Raw genomic sequence first — 21324 nt, forward strand, 5'->3', positions numbered from 1 at the left:
CGGCCCTGAAGCTGGTGTCGTCGCTTGTTACCAGGGCAACAGCTTCGGCTCCCCAAACAGCGCGCGGGCGGTACAAATTTGGGGGAGTGGGCGGCTGTGTCAGGCTGGAGGGCGTTAACGTCCCTTGGTGGTTGCTCCTCGCCTGGCGCGCCCTTGGACTGCGAGAAGATGGTGAGTTCTCGGCTGCGTATCCGGCCGAGGGCGCTGCACTGAGTGTTCCTTGGGCCTGTCTCGTTCGCTCAGAGCGATAATGGCATTTGAGGAGATTATGGGGCGCGGCTGCGTCTTTGTAAACGCGCGGGGAATCCGTGTGCGGTAAGGGAAGGCGAATTGGACTATTCGCTCCTGCATCTCCAGAGGGCGCCTTTGGCTCACTTCAGGCCGCTGTGTGCGTCCCTGCCGCCTTGTGGCGCTGTAACACTTCTTCCTTTCTCCTCCCGCAGAAGTCGGCGAGGCAGCCTCCCCAGCTGACTGCTGCCCAGCTGAATCAGAAGAAAATGCAGGAGGTGTATCACAAAGAAATGATCCAACTGGCACATGAAAAGAAGTTGGCCAGAACTAGGCAGTTGGAGGTGATGTGGGAAGCGGAGGAACGTGTTGATCAGAAGCGACTCACAAGGTTGCTGAAAGATGAAGAGTATGAAAAGCAGATGGAGGAAGCTGTTCAAAAAGTGAGCACTTCTTATTTGTGTTCCAAGTGGGGCCTATCACGTATGCTAGTTACTGTTCACACATACACCTATGAAGGTACAGTCCCTGCCTGGGAAAATTCACAACCTAAGATGGCATGCAACATATGAAGGGTAAGAGTGAAAGATAAAACATATGCATAAAACAGTAAATGTCTAAATGCCCATAAACCTAACTAGTATTATTTAGCTATTCTTACAGTCAACATAGCAGAGTGAGTAATTTGGAGGGCTTCTAATCCTTTTCTTTGAAATAAAAGTTACCAAATGGTAATATGTACAGTTTACCAGGCTATATGAATATCATAGTTTAATTTTGTTGATTGAAAACACCCACACACACACACATAAATAAAAAGCATATCATTTAATGTAGAAAAATGTATTATTTAAAGCTGTACATTATAAATAAAAACTACAGGTTGGACCTCCATGATCTGGCTCCTTTGGGACCTGACCAGTCCTAGATGAGGGATTTTGATGGTCATGTGGGGTGGTTGTTTCTGCTCCCCTGCCACCAGCCCGCTCCAGCCCTGGCCCAACTGCTGCTCTCCCAGCTGGTTCTCCCCTCTCGCTGGCACTGCTTCCCTGTCAGCCCCTACTACCTTGCTGGGCAGCCATGCCACCTCAGCACACTGGGCTACTGCTGTTGTGCCCAGCTCCTGCTGCCTTCACGCTGCAGCACTTGGCTGCAGCACGCGGCAGCCCTGCTGCCTTCATGCACCGGACTTTCTGTGCTGCACTATGTGGCCCCGCTGCCTCTGCACACCATGTTCCTAATACAGAGCCTGTCTCCTGCTGCCACTCCAGGCAGTCCCGCAGCCTCTGCGACTGGTAGCCCCACAGCCTCTGTCCCGGGCTCCTGCTGCCCTACCTGAAAGCCCCACTGTCCTGTCAACTTGCAGGGCTCCCAGACACTAGCCCTCTAGCGGGTCTCTCTGATCCTGGAACATCAGAACTATGGATGTTGCCAGACCAGAGAGTCCCGATTAAGAGAGTTTCAACCTGTACTGTACACTATAGCCATCCAGAGTGTATGTGTCTATATTTACAATTGTACATTAACACTATATCATGTTTAACTGTAATAGATTATGTGACCAGACTAATTAGAATGATGTACTCCCAAGGAAACTAAAGTATTTCATTTTTAAATGGTTCTTACTTTTCAAAATATCTAGATTAATTTGCTATATTCCACACCTGTCCCATGTTTATAAGACATTTCTATTATTTTTGCACTGTTTACTTCCAAAACAATAATCTTCTGATTTTCGGTGTAGATTTTTATAGTGTATCCCTCATCCTCAGTAAATGCTAATACACCAGTGCTATACTGCAGGGGTTGGCAACCTACGGCACACGTGCCATAAGCGACATGCAAGCTAACTTTCTGTGGCACGTGGGGCAGGAGCTCAGCCCTGCCCTTCCTCCCTGTGCAGCAGGAGCCCGTGCTGCGGCTGAACCTCTGTCGTGCAGCTGCAGGCTGGAGTACCAGCTCTGGCTTCCTGCTGGGAGGGAGTATGTGGAAGAGGCACTTGCATGCATCCCTGGGGCTGCCTCTGCCTGGCCTGGGCATGCAGCTCCCAGGAGCTAAGGGGTTAACAGCCACCATCCTGCGCTACAGGCTCTGCTTTCTGCTTCAGGAGAGGCGGGGGCTGAGCCTGGTCCGCAGATTGAGGCTGGGTGGCTGGTCACAGGTGAGACGCTGGGGCCTGAGCTGCGCTGCCCTGCTCCCTGCAAGGTGAGGAGGAGCAGGGAGTCCCTTCCCCAGTGCCCCGCTGTGCCCGGACCCGCAGCCTGCAGGTGAGGGTTGAGCCCTTGGCAAAAGGCAGGACCCAGCAGGGATGTGACTCCGTTCCCTCTCTCCATCTCCTCCTCCCCACCCCAGCGTTTCTCCTGGGGCTGCGAATCCCAGTGCTGCTGCCATGCCTCTGATGTGGGGGTAGAAGGTAGGGTGAAGGAGGATGCAGGGGGCGGATGGGAAGGGTCATGGGCTGCACTGCGGGGGAATGGAGGGATGCGAGTGGATCAGGCTGCAGGAGGTGGGGGGAATTATCGGGCTGAGGAGAGCGAGGATGGAACAGAAGGAAGATATGAGAGGGGGAATACAAGTTTCCTTTGCAGAAGCTGCACTTTACTTACTTCTCATTCTTGTTTCCCTTCTCCCCATCACAGTATGATCCTCTTTACACTTTATCATTGTTTTTGAAAGAGAATTTCAGCCTGTTTGCACAATAATCAATTAGCCACAGAGGTTTTGATGTACAGCTATTTGGCTGCATTCTCGCCCTGTCAGCTTTTCTGCATCACACCCCCAAACTTCCTCTTGTACCCCTACCCGACACCCTCTTCTGCTGTCAAACTCCATTCCAGACCCTGCCTTCCTCACCCCCTCCTGCCCAGATCCTGTACCCCTGTCCCTATCCCACTCACTGGCAGCCCTATCCCGTACACTGAACTCTTTATTTTTGTCCCCACCCCAGAGCCTAAGGTAGTCCCCAAAATCCACTAATCCTGGAATCCCAGAAGAAGTATATCTGGACTACAGGAAGCCCTGAACCTCAGTCCTCCTTGTCCCTTCCCCTCGCCCTGTGGGGCTGGAGTGCCAGAAGAGTGAGGTGTATCAGTTGGGAGCCACATCAGTGAAGGTTGGGATTTTTTGGAGTTTTTTTTCTTTGCACTTGTGATTTTTCTGTGGGTCAGTAGCCCACGATTCTAAAAAGGTTCCCCACCCCTGCCATAAATAAAGAAAACATTGAAACCTTTTGTATTGGACATAAATTAATATTTTATTTTATTTAAAATGAAGTTTGATAAACTAATGTGAAAAAGTTAAACACTCAGTGTGTTTAATAATTTAAATTAAACCATTCTCCATAGCTGCAGCACTAGCAAAATGGCTCGGGCATAATTATATAATTAAAGGTGAGTTTCCATTAGAAAATGGTGGTCCACAGAAAGGTTTGCATTGAGCCTGGTGGTCCACGAGGTGTTTGGCGGAGAGAACCCTTTCCCCCCCCCCATCTCAGAAGAGCGGTATGGCCCAAAGAGGAGAGTTAAACCTTGGCATGCCACTTTGGAAAGGTTGCCAACCCTTGCTATACTGTGTAACATTAATTATGTTGAAATCTGTATAGATCACAATCTAGCACAATAACCGTAAATGAAAAAAACATGGTTTGTTAATTGAAAAACAAGTACAGCTCAGTGCAGATTGCTGTGGTGGATCAAACCATGGTCTATCCTCTTGTCCCAGATGTTTTCCAGCCCCAGCTATCTCAGAAGAATAAACCCTGCAGGTGGGCAGTTATGATGTAGCCTGTCCCGGGGCAAGTTTCTTCCCAACCTGAGGTTGACTTACATTCCATAGTGTGGCCATTTATGTCCTTTCCAAATCTTGCTTTTTAATTGGATGTTATAATTGAATATTCTTATAATCCATCTTCTTGAGAGAATGAATGCATGAAATGTCTAGGGGGGAAATTGTGACAGAAATTATTTGTTCTGATCAGGCAGAAGAAAACAAAAAGTTGAAAGAGCTGCAGCTGGAGCAGGAAGAAAGACTGGCAACTGAGTTGGCAAGATTAAACTATGAAAAACTTAAAGATGAAAAAATGAGGCAGCAAATAAGAGAGAACAGGTATTTTAAAATAAAGTACAATCATTTCATTTTTAATTCATAAATAATATTGCAGTATTATAAACTGAATAATGCTAAATTCTGAAAATTATATTTCAAAACATTTGTATTGAAGTAATGGCATAATTTTCATTTAATATTTTTTTTTTTTTTTTTTTTAAACAGCGGGGGTTGAGCCCTAGTTTAGATGCCACAGAACGGGATGCAGTGCGAGAAGCCCTCAGGCAAGGGAGCAAGTGAGGAAGGTTTAAATAAATTAAGATTATGAGTAGGGATGTCAACGGTGTGGTCAACTAAACAATTAATTGATAAACCTGTGTTTATCAGTTAATCCTATCAACTACACTCGCCCCCCTCACTTCCTGCCTCTGTGTCAGAATATCTGTATCTAGTCAGTCCACCTAAAAGCTTTTTGCAGATAACCTGGAATTCTGTGTGCGCAACATCTTGGGGATTATACTTATATTTATGAATGTGCCTAAGAATGATAATACAATTAAAATAAAAATCAGTCCAAACCTTAATGAAATAATACTTTTCCTCTCACTCACTGATACTTTTAACAAAATCTTGTCCAATGAAAGTGGTTTTTTTTCCCTTTTTTTGGCTGGGGGCAGGATGTTTACTTGCATACAAATAAGGACAAAATGGCATGGGTTATTAGGGATTGTTGATTTTTTTTTTTTTTTTTTAAGCATTAGTGCAATTTCCCACGTATCTTCAAAAGTGGTTGTTGGTCATGTAGTGAAATGCTTGAATGGCATATCTCCAATAATAGTCCAGGCATGCATCCATCTTCTCTATTCAGCTCATTTCTAGGCCACATCAGAATTATGATGAGTAACAATGGCCTACTGTTTCAATGACTAAGACAGAGCATTAATTTTTTTTTTTATAGCTGCAAGTTATAAAATACAATGTAGCAAGTGAATATCACATCAATAGACTATTAAATGACATGGACATTAAGGCTACGGCTACACTATGAACTTTATCCAGAAGAAGAAATGCAAATGGAGTGCTCATTTGCATATCTGTCACTCTCATTCACATATTCTTTTCCAATCCTTTTTGCAGAAGAGGTTTTTGTACAAAAAAGCGCTGTGTAGATGGCGCCTTTTGTGCAGAAACCCCCTTTTGCACAAGATCCCTTCTTCAATTTTTGGGGAAGAAGGGATCTTGCGCAAAAAGGGTTTTTTACGCAAAAAGGCACCGTCTACACAGCGCTTTTTTGCGCAAAAACCTCTTCCGCAAAAAGGATCGGAGGAGACTATGCAAATGATTGTGAGAATATGAAAATGAGCACCATTTGCATTTCATCTTCTGGAAACAGTTCATAGTGTAGCCATAGCTTAAGGGAGAGCAGACAGAATTAAAGAGATACTACCAGTTTATGCAACTATTTAAAGTCCGGATAAGTAGGAATCTTGGTTAATCCATTAATATGTTAGTGAAAGAAGTTTAGTGATTTTTCTGTCAGTGATCATTCTACCTTCAAATTGTCCTCTGTGAAAAAGATTTTGGAATAGCTGTAAACAAAAGACCATTGAAAACAGCTCCTTATTATGCCTTCCTTTTTGTCTTGTTCAACTGTGGTATCTCCTATTTCTGTTGCTCTTCAAATCCTAGCTCTCCAAACTTTGGTGTATAAAAAGAAGCATAACTCCATCCTCAAATAATGTTTCTTCATTTCAGGCGTCACTTTTAAATTTGCTCCCATTAATAAAATCCTGGCACATCTGAAATCAGTGGAAATTTTGCCACTGACTTACATAGGGCCAGGATTTCACCTTTTTATTAAAAGTCCTCCACACAGGTCTTCTCTCTCTCTCTTTTTTTTTCTTTCCTTTTCATTCCACCATCTAGCATAGGCTTCTTTCCTTGAAAAGTCTTAAAAGTATTTCTCATCAACTCTCCATTTTAATTGCTACCTTCCCTATGTTTCTTAAATGTTCTCTTTCTGTACTACTTTTTAACATGTGAAACATAGTTATTTTAATTTTTCTAATTTTAACTAAATCTCTGTAAACTATTTCTGTTTTAACTAAATGCACATATAAATAGGTGCCCAATAACACTATTTCTTTTACAGGTCTGATTTAGTACAGGTTGAATCTCTCTAGTCCAGAACCCTTGGGGCCTCACTGGTGCCAAACCAGAGAATTTGCCAAATCACAAGAAGTCAATATTGTCTGGCAGCATTACCAGTACTTCCACTGCTTACAAGACATTTATGGGTACATTAGAACTAAATGACAGCATAAAACAATGAGAGCCAGGACTGGTTGCTGTAAACAAACTTTGTGGGACCACGGGAAACTTAGCCACATTTTTCATACAGTTTACATCCCTGTAGCTTAATTAATTTCAAATTCTTTTCATCATTGACAAAAAATTGTTTTTGCAGCCTTGAACTTCGAGAATTAGAAAAGAAACTGAAATCTGCTTACATCAATAAAGAAAGAGCTGCCCAAATTGCTGAAAAAGAAGCTATAAGATATGAGAAAATGGTAATTGTTTTTTAAATTTTTACTGTGTATCTAGACAAAATTCTGTTTAATATGTTAATAACTTCAGAACATAGAAGAAAAATGGAAGAATATTACAGACTTTTGATTTTTGTTCCATTAAAATAAAAACATGAATTGATTTCCCGAAGAAAAATAATTGAATTATAATAAAGAGGAATTGTGTGTTCAAATTTGTTAGAAAACTATTAGGTCCCAGTTCTGAAAAGGCACTTTCTAAAGCACATGCTGAACTCTCCCTAAAGTCAATGGGACATAAGTATGTGTTTTAAGTGCACTTCTGAACAGGGATACTCTCCTGAACTGAAGTTATACAAAACTTTTTTGCCTCTTTGCAGCCGGAGCAACCTGCTGCTTGCTAGCAAATGTATTCAGATGTAGTGTCCCAATGCAGAGCACTATCTGCAAATTCTTATATACACCTGAGGGTGGCAGTAGTGTATTGAGATTTAACACAGTTTCACAATACCCTCACACTCCTGTTCCATGGGGTATGGCTAGACTGCATTGCTATTAAGGGATACCAGAAGTATCCCAAAATAGCAACGCCGTGTCCAGGAAACACGTCCACTATTTTGATTTTTTTTTTTCAAAATAATGGACACTCTCTTTTGCCATCCCTGTAAACCTTGTTCTACGAGGAATAAGGAATGGCTTGAAAGAGCATTTTATTTCCAAATTTGGTGCCATGGAAATGTGCCAAATTTCCCAATAGCCTCTTTTGAAATTAAATAGAAAAAAGATAGGCAGTTTGCATAGCGCAAATTGCATATCTTTTTTCGATTTTAGAGTGCAGTCTAGACGTAGCCTAAGTCTTCAATCAAATTTTCTATTTCTACCCTGCTGCAGTTATTCCAGTCAGTAACTTCATTGCTAGCCTTGTTGTGTAAGCAGACATTATGATATTGTGGGGAAGAGGAAGAATTACTTGCCAGGGTTAAGTAGTGCCTCTCTCATCCTAATGGCTGGAAATGAGTGGGAGGAAATCAAAATCCAGGAAAGTCCTTGAATCTGTCCCCTCCATTAACATTGTTAGTTAAAATTGCCTGGCTAGCTCACACACCCCATGCTAAGACATAAGGCAGGGTTACTCAACTTTGGAAGCTCTGGGGGACACAATAATACAGCACATGCCGACGGCCGCAACTTAAGTGTGGTTGCATATACATGGAAATATATATGCAAATAGCTTCTTTCACACTGATGGCATGAATACAAAGATTAAGCCATGGCACTGGACCCAAACGTGGCCAGTGTAAGCCAGTCAGCACCTCACAGGCTCTGCCCACAAGGCTAAGCTGCCAGTGGTTCCTACAATGCCCTGGCGCTCTTGGCACCTCCTCCCCAAGGGCTGGAAACGTTGACACCCTGTACCTGTCTGTTCCAGCCATTCCATCGGCTTGTGTCTTGAAGTGATCACACTGTCTGAGAGACACCTTGCCATTGTGGAGTGTGTTCCCAGTGGAGGCCATGTTTAAAGGATCCTACCCATGTGCTGTGTATTGAGCCCCATGTAAACCCAAACTGCACTGTGGACCGCAAACAAACGGGCTGCGGGCCATATGTTGAGTAGACCTGACATAAGAGAACAGTTAGCTTTTTTAGTATATTTCCTTAAGTTATTCCCAAAAGCTTGATACCCAGATGAAAGTATGTCTCTGTGTGAAGGAGAGCAGCTTGAATGTAATGCCAGCTTTGACATTACATAGCATTTCCTGATGGTTTGCTGTGATGATTCTATGCCTTAAAAAGTACTGCTTCCATGACTGTGCAGCCTGGAAGGCTTACAGAGACTCCCTGGGTCAGCAGCCATGATGTGAATTAGAGATGACTGGAAGAAAGCCTTTTGGTAAGAACTATGCTGTTGAGTTTTGATAGTGTAAACACCAGAGACTACAATGTTTTTTACATAATGATGGAATTGTTTTGCTCTCTAGACTAATTACTGTTACAAAACTAGAATTTAAACCTTTTTGTATATTATGAAGTCTTTATTCGTATCTTTCATGGCTGCTAGTTATTTGTATTAGCCAGGAAGTAAAATATGCTTGTAAATATGTACAAATTCAAAATGTGGTTAATAAATTGAATCCTCATCATGGTGCATGGAAGGTAAGAGCCTGGTCCATGTGTCCTTGAAATCAGTGTGAGTTTTGCAGTAAGTAGGAACAGATTTATTCTCTGCATTCTCAGAAACAGTTGAAAATAAGAAACTATGCTGAAACCTCTCACTTAAAGTTAGCCTAATTATGAAGCTGATTTATCTAAAATGTCATTAGAGTTAGGATCTAATAATTTGTTGTGGATCTGTAGGGTAATTAGCTGATAATATATGACCATAACAAAGAAACTTAGTTCATAGCAATAGTCAGAGCAATTGTTAATTAAATTGCATAGTGAAATATAACATCAAATTACTTTACATATTTAACTGACACTTTTTTCTTCTGTTTTCTTCCCAGAATTAAGCTATATATCAAACAACATTGGTACATTTATATATAGTAGGTAACTAGTGTGGTGATTTTAGAAATATACATTGATGGAAATTTTATTGCTATTAAATGTATATTTAAAGAATTTCAGACAACAATCATTCTAAACAAGTACCTTATTCTTTTGATGTATTTTGATAGAATGAAAATATTTGTAGTAAGATGATCTGCAGAGCTAAGACACCATATTCCAGTGACCTTTCCAAATTCATCAATAGCTAGGCTGCAATAGGCATTCTGCATAATGTTACATACATCTTTTAAGTTCTGAGGTAATAGTGTGCTTTTATTCTACCTGTTAATTTAACACAAATTGGTAATCTACATTTGTAGGTCATCTTTCAGGATGGCTTCATTTTTGTGGTACAGTAAGATGCTATAAGATTGCTTGTCTATACTTTATAGTTTTTCATTCCAGATTATACTCATAATATAAGAAAGGAGGGAAAAATCTTACAATGTTTTTTAACAACAGAAACGTGATGCTGACATAGCACAAATGATGAAGGAAGAGCAGGAAAGAGTGATAATGGAAGAGAGTTCTGCAGAACTGAGGCGAAATAAGGGGAAAATACTTTATCAGCAAGAACTGGAGAAACAGCTCGAGGAACAAGAAAAGAAGAAGCAGGATGCTTATGAGGCATTCCTAAAAGAAAAACTCATGATTGATGAAATCGTAAGGAAGATCTATGAAGAAGACCAAATGTTAGTTGGTTTTGGTTTTATATTTTTTACCAAAAAAGTTCATATGATCACATTTAAGATGAACCAATTTGTGCATGTTTATTATTCAAAATGAGACCCCAGTTCAGGAAGGTTGCTTAAGGAGGATGGATAGGGGAAGATAGTTTTATTCTGGGGAAGTTACTCTGCTTTCTGAAACTTTTAAAGTTTTTCTCCTGGAGCTTAAAACTCCAAAATAGACCTCAGCCAATTATATTAAAATGTACCACATGCCCCTGGTCTCTGTGGGAGCACAGGAGCTGAGTTTTATATAGGGTATCTATGTTTGACTTTAAACCATGTGAAGAAAGGTGTATCTGGTATGGAATCTTCTTCTAGATGGAGTACAATAATAGTAAATTGGGAGGGGTTTTGGGACACTAGGTACCTACTTTTCTTTCACTAAGAGGATATATTATTGACAAGAAGTGAGACTATATTAATGATTAATATTATTCGCTAAGAGGATATATTATTGACAAGAAGTGAGACTATATTAATGATTAATATCATTCACTAAAAGGATATATTATTTACAAGAAGTGAGACTATATTAATGATTAATATCAAAGTATGATTTTTAGAAGATATTTAAGTATTTATATTTTTGTACCTTATATAGGGAAAAACAACTCAAGTTAGATAAAATGAGAGCAACTCAGAGATACATAGAGGAATTTAAAAAAGAACAGGCTATTTGGAGGAGAAAGAAGCGTGAAGAGATGGAAGAAGAAAATAGGAAAATCATGGTGTTTGCCAACATGAAGCAGCAAAGAGAAGAAGATCGGATGGCTAAAGCTCAAGCGAGTGAGGAAAGAAAACAGAAGCTCCAGAATATGGTATTAGAATAGCTACCAAAAACTTTGGACTCTTATAAAATGTATGATGTCTATTATGTATTTAAAAACTTTTCTTACTCATGTTTTAATAGATTGCACAGAATCTGGAAAGAGAACAACAGGAGCGTGAAGATCTGGAACAAGTGCGACAAGAGCTGTATCTTGAGGAACAAGCTGAGGCTGATAGAAAACGAGAGATGGTAGGGGCTTGCTAGTGTTTAAAGAAATAAGTATAATATTTTTCTGTTAGATATTCAGATGGGTCTTCCACTGAAGAGTTCCATTGGGAGCTTGGCACAGATACCTGATGTGAGGATTTGACCCTTAATTTAGAGGGGTCCATTAAGTGGCGTTTTGTGTTACCTTCATAGTTTAGGCACTGATAAACCTATGTGGATATGAGGCAAAAGAATAATGATGTTGCTATGCTTCTTGCAGAAGATTAAGGAAAAATAATGGGGCCTTGTCTGAAAGAAGTATAGGAAAAATATGTAATACTTTATTTACTCTATATACAGTATCATTCAAAGTACCGTAATAACTAAGATCAGTTAGCCATCCCTGTAATTGAGGTTGTTTTACTCATTTGATCACTGGGGCAGGACTGATGCTTAGAAAAGGTTGATCCTGAAATATGCTGTTAATGTGTAAAATATCAAATTTTAAAATGATGTTCTGACTACCATTTTGCATTTTTTATTAGACCAATTCTGACATGACTTTGGAATCTACTATCTCACAAACAACTAGACTTATGGGTTTCTTATTGTATTTGAAAGTTGTGTTTCAAGTTTAAAATGATTAAATATACTTAAGGCAGCTTGGATACCTTTAATATGAATTTCTATGCTTTCAAGGGGTTAAGGGTTTTTTTATGTTTAATTATAATGCTGAATTCCTTGACTTTTTAATGGTTTATATCTGGGGTGGGGAATCTCAGGCTTGGGGGCTGGATGGAATACACAAAATTTACTAGCCTGTGTTCCCCTCCCCCCCGGCTCTGGTGCAGGAGGGTAATGTATGGAGTGTCTTTCTCCTTGTCAGTCAGGGGCCACATCAATGAAGGGTTGTTTTGTAGGGTTGTGGGGTTTTTTTGTTGGGGGATTTGGCTTATCCTTATTTGTGGCCCCCTGACTGATTTTTCTGTGGGTCATTGGCCCTCAATCCACAAAATGTTCCCCATGCCTGGTTTATATGTTCGTTGTCCTTGTAAAAGTTTTATCCTTAAGCTATTGATGCATATTCCCAATCTTAATATCAATTTAAACATTATTTTGTATGAACATGTATTAGGTATTTGATATAGTCCTAATGTGACAGTGGGGAGAGTAGGCGGGTGGTAGGCAAGTTAACTTTGAAGTCTGCAGGAATAGAGCCTCATTCTTGCTCCCCTTCAAATGAGCACTGGAGGAAAATTCCACTGCTGTAGAAATGGAAGTACAGGGGTTAGTGGAGAGTGAGGTGGATGGTGACGGGCAGTACCTCACAACACATTCCTTTGTTTCCTTTCCTGCAGTCCTTTTGCAGGACCACTCCCTGTAGACAATGGGAAAACCAGGAATAATGATCCATCTAGGTGATGACTCTGGAGAGCTCTTGGGATATGTCTACACTGCAGCTGAGAGTGAGTCCTACTAGCTTGGGCTGGAAGGCTGGCTCCCAGCTGCAGTGTACACATACCCTAAAAAGCTTGTAAACATGTCTCTTTACTGCTCTCTGAGACTTAGAACTAAATCTTTTGGAGTCAAGTACCACCCTCCTACCACCCACCTAGTATAATTCTCCCTCAATAATCCTACTTTAGAATTATTGATGGGCTGAAATCCCTATTTAAACTGGTTTGGATCTGTTAAACTCTAAGGCTGTGTCCAGACTCAGGGGTTTTTTCGGGAAAAGTAGCCTTTTTCCGAAAAAACTTCCCCTGCGTCCAGACTCAAGCCGCGTTCTTTCGAAATTAAATCGAAAGAACGTGGCTTTTCTTTCGATGGCGGTAAACCTCATTTCACGAGGAAGAACGCCTTCTTTCGAAAGTTTCTCTTTTGAAAGAAGGCGTTCTTCAATATAAATAGGGCTTCTTCGAAAGAGAGCATCCAGACTCACTGGATGCTTTCTTTCGAAAAAGCAAGCCGCTTTTTCGAAAGTTCAACGTGCAGTCTAGACGCTCTCTTTCGAAAGAGGCTCTTTCAAAAGTATCTTTCGAAAGAGCCTCTTTCGAAAGAGGCTTGCAGTCTAGACATAGCCTAATAGGGCTGATGGTGATTTGGGGCTTGTTGTAAGGGATCTTGATGAGTCTCTTGGGGTTTCTGAGATGCCCAACAACCATTCAGTATCTTGAAGAATTGGGAAATTAGGGTGAGATGTACTGGATACAGTTCAAGTGTATCCACTTTCCATTATCAAACTAGGTTCTAGCAAAAAAAAAAAAAAAAAAAAAAAGGTTAGTTTCTAAGTGTGATGGCTAATGTCTTTAAAAAATATGTCTTTTAACAAACAGCTTCTTCAGCTGACATTTTGCCATTGACAAGCCCCTTTTTGGCAATTGGTTTGTCTTTTGAGATTTACTTTTGCACAGAAGAGATCTGGAGACTTTTTTTTTTTCTAAATGAAAATGTAGGTCTCAGACATCCTTATGACAGTTTGTTGGAGCTGATGATTCATTCTCTTTCAAATGTGGGTAACTTGAAAATTCAAGTTTAATGAACTAGTCTTTGGACTTGTTCCCTAAATCACAAATAGATGAGTCTGGAGCACAACTACTTGTGGGTTGTTTTTGTTTTTACTACATGGTGATGGTGCCAAAAAAAAGCAGACTTTGAGTTCTTAACGTAAAATATTTTAGGGTGCTATTCAGGAGTAGCTTGTTCATTTAATTTCAGATCTGGTAGAAAAAATTTTACATTTGCACCAGACATAACCTACCAGTTTTAGATTCATTCCTTTGTGAATTTACAGATGGCAAACAACAATATTGGGATTATAATAGGAACACATTTCCAGTCTTAATTATAGAATGTCTACCCCTTCTACATAATTTTGAAGTACTGTACATTTATTTATTCTGGAAGACCAAGGTTACAATAAATAATCCAAAAGGTCATTCCAGAGAAGATTATCCCAGATGGCATTTTTAAAAAGGCATATGATATAATACCTAAAGATACTGACTTGTTCTGGATCCTCCATTAAGTCATGTTTACTGTGACTAAATAAGAAGGTGGCAGAAGGGTTAGCATTTAATGGCACTTACCCTGCACTGTACAGGTGCACTGTATATGTTTTCCCTAATACCATCCATGCTGGTTTTAGGAATGATAGTCCCAATAAAAAAGTGCAAATCCCAGTGTAAAAATCTTTTTGATGGATTGAAGAATTTTGTAGGTTGACAGTAATATACTGTTTATTTCAATTCAGATATTTATGAGCCCCTCCTTAATGAGTTTAAGTCTAGGCTGATTGCCAGTATTCACCAGTAATTTATCTTTTGCTGGATAAAAGATACAAGCATCTGACTATGGGTAAATATGGTATACAATGTTAGCAGTGTATTATCATTTTTTTGGCTTTTCTCCATAGGTAGAAATGGAAAAGAGAATTAGGCAGCGTCTAGAATTAAGGCAAACATATGAAACACAATTAGCCTTCAAGAAGATAGTGCTACAGGCTTTGCAAGAAGAAGAGGAGGCCTTCAGACAGAAGATGTTAGCCAAGTTTGCAGAAGATGATCGCATTGAACAGATGAATGCTCAGAGACGAAGAATGAAGCAGCTTGAGCACAGAAAGGCAGTGGAAAAACTTATTGAAGAGCGTCACAAACAGTTCCTTGCAGACAAAGTAAGAGGATTCTCTTTTAACCCCCCCCCCCATATTTTACTCAGCCCATATTTCGATATGAGCTGAAACCTATTACAATTATAAGGTAATATTTGCTAGTTTGTTAAGATTGCTGCTGCTTTCCAAATTTCTAATCAAGGAATGGGAAATTACTTTTTGCTTTTTATTTTGCAGGGGCAAAAGTCACCTCATAGCTCCTTTTGGCAAAAACTTAAAATGAATGTATTAATTTAGGCCCTGATCCAGCAAGTTGATTCACTATCCTGAACCTCTGTGTACATGGGGAACACTGAACACTGCATGGACTCTGCAAAAGTCCATGCTAGCATATATACTTGCCACACCAGGGGTTTAGTGTGGTGTTTTAGGACACTTGTTCAGCACCGTTGTAGAAAATGTTCATTTAAAAATCAAACATATTGTTGTTTCAAAATTATGGGTTAGTCCAAATAATTTATTTTAAAAGTTTAAATCGTGACATTTCCTTTGGAAAGGTATGCTTAAACTTCAAAAGGAATCATGGCATAGGAATGGAAGCAACGGTAAACCAATTCATGTTCACATTCACCTACCAGGCTCACACCTGAAGGGGAATGTAATCAGTCTAGATGTTTTATAAACAAAATCAGGAGTAAAACTAAGTGAATTAATTCACTGAATCTTATTCCTATAGTAGAGTGAAATATAAGGGGGAAAGTTATTACTTTAATTTATATTTCCATACAGAGTACGAACATTTTCCATACCTGTTTAAAGTAGATGATACATCACACGTTAATCCAAATAAATAGCAATATGTTAGCTTTGGAATCAAAAAGGACCTTTCTCATCTTGGATTTACTAAATGTAAAACATCTGTTTAATATTTAAAATTGCATTACTATAGGAATTAAAACAGACTCGGTACCAGATTAATTGCTCTCATTGTAAAAATTGATTAGCACACAATTATTATATTGAAAATTACATTTAAAAATGTTAGCTCCAGAATATTAGCACTTAATCATAGTTTTATTAAATGTCATTACACTATTTTAAATACTGCAGACTTCATAACTATGTAATATAATACAATTTTTAGACTTTTAAACCAATATTGAACATACATTTTCCTTAAAGAAAAATAATACTTTGGATTAAATTGTTAAAAATGAAAGGGTTGAACTGCAAGATAAATTGCTCAAACATTGTATATATGAAACAAATCCTTATTCACAATTATACATCCTCTGAGATTCCCTCCTCTGATTTAATTTTTTTTTTTAAAGAATGAGAGAGCCAAAATGCTAAGTAATATTTTACTGGGAAAGTAGTTATATATAAATTATTTTCTTATTCAGTGGATCTGCTTCTTGTGTGTATTCAATATCATTTACTCACTGTAACAGAAATCCATTTGTTTCTTTTTGCACATGAGTACAACAGTTTCAAAATACTGTACTTTGTGGTATTAATCGGTATAATTCCCCGGCCATAAGCATGAGACCACATCTGTTTTCTTTTCTTGTTTCTTTTGCTGGACATACTTTATCTTGTTTGAAAATACTTCACAGGGAATCGTATTTTCATTTATTGGACTTTATAGAGGGGCTTTTATAAACATGTAAGCAGCAAAGTAACTTAACTTCTGAAAAATAAGAGTTAAATAATTTCTCTTCTCAGGTTTTCTACTGATCAAAATTATGTATTTAAACAGTAATTTGCCCCTTCACAACCATCTTCTCATCCTGTATGAATGATGAATTTGTGGTGTTTTAGCAACAGTCAAAACAAAAAAAACTTTCTTGCAAGATGATGCAAAAGCTGAGCAATTAAGAGGAAGTCCTTGGTTTGCTCTACTCGCAGTCCTTCACTAGTTTATATTTGTGGTTAAAGTTATATTTTATTAAACAGAAATAGAAGGGTAACAAAGACATGCTGTTTTCTGTAGGAACGTGAACTTGAAGAAAGGCAATTGGAAGAGAGAAGACAAGGAAATATTTGTGCAATTGTTGAAGAAGAGAGACAAAAACTTCTTAAAGAACATGCAACAAAATTATTGGGGTATCTTCCTAGAGTAAGTGAATTACAGATATTTTCCCCAAATGCTTGAAGTGCTCATCCCATATCTGTTTTCTCTTAACTATTTTACTTCCAGGATAATATCTGAAACTAATTAAATTTTTAATATACTGTGGCTACATTCCTGCACTCTGTGCAGGCCTATATGAGAGGCAAACCAAGCAAAAACCCATTTAGACAGTTAGAAGGGCAGCCCAACTCTTAGCATAAGTGAAAGCAGCTTGAAAGCTGTGCTAACAAATACCATGCTTCTCATTATCTCTGAGCCCTGGGAGGCTGAAAATTGCTGAAGTGCAGAACATTCAGCCATGTTTCTCCCTCCTATGGCAGGAGAAGGAGGACTAGGCTGTATATCAGCTCTATGCCAGCCAGAAAGTCCCCCTTAAATTAAGGTATTTCCACAATTTCTACTATCTTTCTGCTGCTGCAAAGGCATACAAGCAATGGTTTCCCACAGGGAATCTGATCCTGTCTCCAAGATCAGTAGGCCCTTTACCTGTGGCAGTGAATTACTGAGTAATGTGCTGAGAGGAGACTCGAACCTCCTTCTGTTCATTTTAACTGTTTGAAAGTTCAAAAGGTAAGGAGGACTGCTTTGCATTAAAAATCTGTGAAATGTTCAAAATAAATGAGTGTCTAAGACTACACTGATCAGAGAGCTTGCATTCAGAATGAACACAAGGCATTTGTAACTCCAACAGCGAAGGGGTTAATCAGATACTTGAAGAAAAAGAGTTTTCAGTAGATTTCTAAATATGCAGATATTCTGTTAAATGAGATGCATAACATTTATTCATATTTGTATTCTAATTCAGAGCACCCAGGTGTGAATTTGTAAACCTTAGAAGGTTGAATTTTCACCTAACCATTTTGCTAATTTGGCTGTCTTTACAGAGAGAGAATACTTAGATAAACATGTGCCAGATGGGCCTTTTTTGTTTTTTTAATTAACTGACACAGGAATTTATTTTTCTCTTAATATTGGAGGCACATTTTCCATCAGCATCCATTCCTTAATTCATTCATTTATTTCATTCTTTGATTTTCTTGGTTTAGCTTTACCTATTGTATTGTTTACACATCCTGTATACTCCTGAAGTGAGGTATGAAAGGAAGATTTCTTAAAGTTTAACTTTCGGACATTGATACGTGGAAGGTTTTCCCAAAAAATATTCCAGAAATAGTTGTAGCAGGGATTGAGTTTTACTTGCCAGTTTTGCACCTTAGAAGAACACAGGAGGGAATAAAAAAACAAACTGTATTAAACTGATAAAATGCAGGTGGAAGTTAAGTACAGGCAGTCCCCGGGTTACATGGATCCGACTTACATCAGATCCCTACTTACAAACGGGGTGAGGCAACCCCGCACTAGCTGCTACCCCCCAGCAGACCAGGGAAACGCGAAGCTAGCGCCGCCCCCAGCAGACCAGGGAGACGCGGAGCGGCTTTTCTCAGCAGACACCTCAGCTTGAGAATAAAGGACTGAGGGAAGTGAGGTGTGAGAGAATAAAACTGAGCGCTGGAGAAATGTTTGGCTAGAGTTTCCCCTACATACAATATGTACCAGTTCCGACTTACATACAAATTCAACTTAAGAACAAACCTACAGTCCCTATCTTGTACGTAACCCGGGGACTGCCTGTACTAGAACATAAGACATTTCTCTCAGTATGGGCACAACAAATTAGAGGATTTTTTTGTTTTACATTCAGGTGGTCTTGCACTTGCATAATGGTTGTCTGAGGTTGCAAATAGTTAATTTGAGTTTGTATTCAAATTCCAATTATGGTTTTTAATGGGGATGTTAGATATTGTTTAATTTAATGATCATATAACTGCACCAAATCTTAGCGGTTACACAATTAGTCGATGATCCCCGGAGGCAGGGCTATATCAGAGGCAGCAGCACAGGGTGGCAGGTATGAGCTTGTGCATGAGTGACTCTGAGGAAGCAGCCCCTGTTCGCGGAGGGCCCAAGCGCCTTGTGAACAGAGGCTGCTCTGGCATCCTGCCTGTACCCCCTCACCTCCTGTGCTGCTGCCTCTGAATCAGGGCAGGAGAGGTGACTTCAGGAAGCCGGTGCTTGTGGGTATCCAGCGTTTTAAGACGGCTCTCCTCGAGCACTGTCTCCCACCTGCCTCCCACCACTGCTGCATCTGGGGAAGGCAGCTCTGCAGAGCTGGCAAGTATGGAGAGCTGGTTTAAAAGTCGGGTCCCCACATGTATTGGCTTCTGCTGTCCCCACCACTGCCTCTGATAAAGAAGCATCAGCATGGGGATGCGGGGAGGTGACTTCACAGGAACTAGCACATGCAGGGAGCTGGCTTAAAAGCTGGCTCCCCACGGGCACTGGCTCCCACCTCCTCTCCCCTTGCTGCGTCTGATACAGAGGCAGCAAGAGGCATATGTGTGTGGTGTAGTCATTAGGATTAACCTGTTTAAATGACGATATGCTAACATCCCTAGTTTGTAACTTGTTTTTTAAGACTTAAGCTTGTGGTCAGACTTGACCTCAACAATGTCTCTCTAATATTGTTCCTGCATTTTTATAAATCTGGGAGGTTGGTTCTTTGCTGTGGTCCTTACCCCACCCAGTATTCCTACACAGCACAAGCTGTGTATAGGCTACCCTACCCAAGATAGAATAAATCCAGTTAGCACAGGTTCAACAATCATAATAAAGTCAGCATGGTGTGGCCTTCAGTGTTGGTAGTACAAGCTTAGCATGGACCCTGGACGTCGTCTTGGATAATTCATCAGTGCTGCAGTGTCTTCACTGTTACTGGAGTCAAGGTAGGCTTTTGCTATGTATATATCCTTGTTTGCACTGGTAATGAGCTCTATCACAAACAAATAATACTTTGCTCTGTTATGTGATGTCAGATGCTATTATTCTTACTGATTTCACATCTCCACTTTCAGAACTAAAACATGTAGACAAGATTTTTGGTAGCTTCTAACCTCCTTATTAAAGATTCTTATTAAGAGCAGTTTAATCATAGAATCCTAGGGCTGGAAGAGACCTCAGGAGGTCATCAAGTCTAGCCTCCTATCCCAGGCAGGACCAATCCCAATTAAATCAACCAAGCCAGGGCTTTGTCAATCCGAGACTGAAAAACCTCTAGGGATAGAGATTCCACCAGCTTCCTGGGTAACCCATTCCAGTGCTTCACCACCCTCTTAGTGAAGTAGTTTTTCCTAATATCCAAACTAGACCTCCCCCACTGTAACTTGAGCCCATTGCTCCTTGTTCTGCCATCCATCACTACTGAGAACAGTCTTCTCCATCCTCTTTGGAACTTCTCTTCAGGAAGTTGAAAGCTGCTATCAAATCCCCCCTCACTCTTCTCTTCTGCAGACTAAACAAACCCAAATCCCTCACTCTCTCCTCATAGGTCAAGTGCTCCAGCTCCCTAATCATTTTGGTTGCCCTCTGCTGGACCCTCTCCAATGCATCCACATTCTTTCTCTAGTAAGGGGTGGGTGCCCAGAACTGGACACAATACTCCAGATGTTGCCTCACCAGAGCAGAATAAAGGGAAATAATCACTTTTCTAGATCGGCTGGCAATGCTCCTCCTAATGCAACCTAATATTCCATTAGCCTTCTTGGCTACAAGGGCACATTATTGACTCATCCAGTTTCTCATCCACTGTAATCCCCAGGTCCTTTTCTGCAGAACTCAACCTCCAAAGCAGTTGTGCTCCTTTACAAAAGAAATAGTCTATTGCCTCAGTTTTTATTTTCAAGTTTCAAAATAGTACTATAGTGACTGGCATACCTAAGATGTATAGTCAATAATTTATGTATTCTTGGTCCCCGATATACAGAGTTAAGTAACATACATAATGTTTATTCTCCTGTCTCCTGATTGCAGGGAATACTCAAAGATGAAGATGATGTTAACATGCTTGGTGAGGAGTTTAGGAAGGCTTATCAGAAGAGAAAAGAGGATATGTATTCAGAATATAACTGAAATTCTCTTGAACTTGTTTTGTTGCATACCACTAGATGTCATCTTATTTCTACATGCTGTTTAGTGAAACATTCCTGTTTAATGATATGAGAAAGGGTCCCACTTAAGTACTTAGATTTTTTTCTAAATGTTTACAATAGCTACAGTCTTTGTTGTAGTTAATTTGTATCAATAAATTTTTAAAACACTGTGTGCATGATATAACGGACTTGCTAAGGAGTTTACTTTAGAAACTTGATATCTGGACAGATGATAGGAATTGCAGTTTTATAAGTTAAGACATTTCCTAGTCACAAAGTAATCCTGTGGCACCTTAGAGACTAACAAATATATATAGTATGAGTTTTCATGGGCAAAACGTACTTCTTCTGATGAGCTGCAATGGAAAAAAACAGGAACCCAGAATTTATAACAGAAAAAGAAAGGAGAGAGAAACATTTTCTCTAGGTTTGAACAAAGACATTAACAGGATGTCTCATTATAAAACCAGCCTTCCATATACTTAACACCTCATTCACATCAAAAGCTAAATATGGTAC

General features: G+C 39.8%; 1 protein-coding gene across 1 annotated transcript; it reads left to right on the top strand.

The window, feature by feature from the left end:
• Positions 1-3: 3 nt before the first annotated feature.
• MNS1 (meiosis specific nuclear structural 1) lies at positions 4-20989 on the top strand. The gene is made up of 10 exons (XM_075897306.2): positions 4-171; positions 444-671; positions 4205-4332; positions 6740-6842; positions 9831-10060; positions 10701-10917; positions 11010-11117; positions 14491-14748; positions 16679-16804; positions 20687-20989. The coding sequence occupies exons 1-10, from the start codon at positions 169-171 to the stop codon at positions 20783-20785; spliced, it is 1500 nt and encodes a 499-aa protein (XP_075753421.1). The 5' UTR covers positions 4-168; the 3' UTR covers positions 20786-20989.
• Positions 20990-21324: the final 335 nt, after the last annotated feature.

This window comes from Pelodiscus sinensis, chromosome 14, assembly GCF_052426305.1.
Source record: "Pelodiscus sinensis isolate ZL-2025 chromosome 14, ASM5242630v1, whole genome shotgun sequence".
NCBI lineage: Eukaryota > Metazoa > Chordata > Testudines > Trionychidae > Pelodiscus > Pelodiscus sinensis.

Bases quoted from the DNA above. Each gene is read 5' to 3' on its own strand.
- MNS1 (XM_075897306.2), top strand. The intron at 10,061-10,700 runs GTTAGTTGGTTT...TACCTTATATAG, and splicing joins ATCTATGAAGAAGACCAAAT to GGAAAAACAACTCAAGTTAG. The intron at 11,118-14,490 runs GTAGGGGCTTGC...TTTTCTCCATAG, and splicing joins CTGATAGAAAACGAGAGATG to GTAGAAATGGAAAAGAGAAT.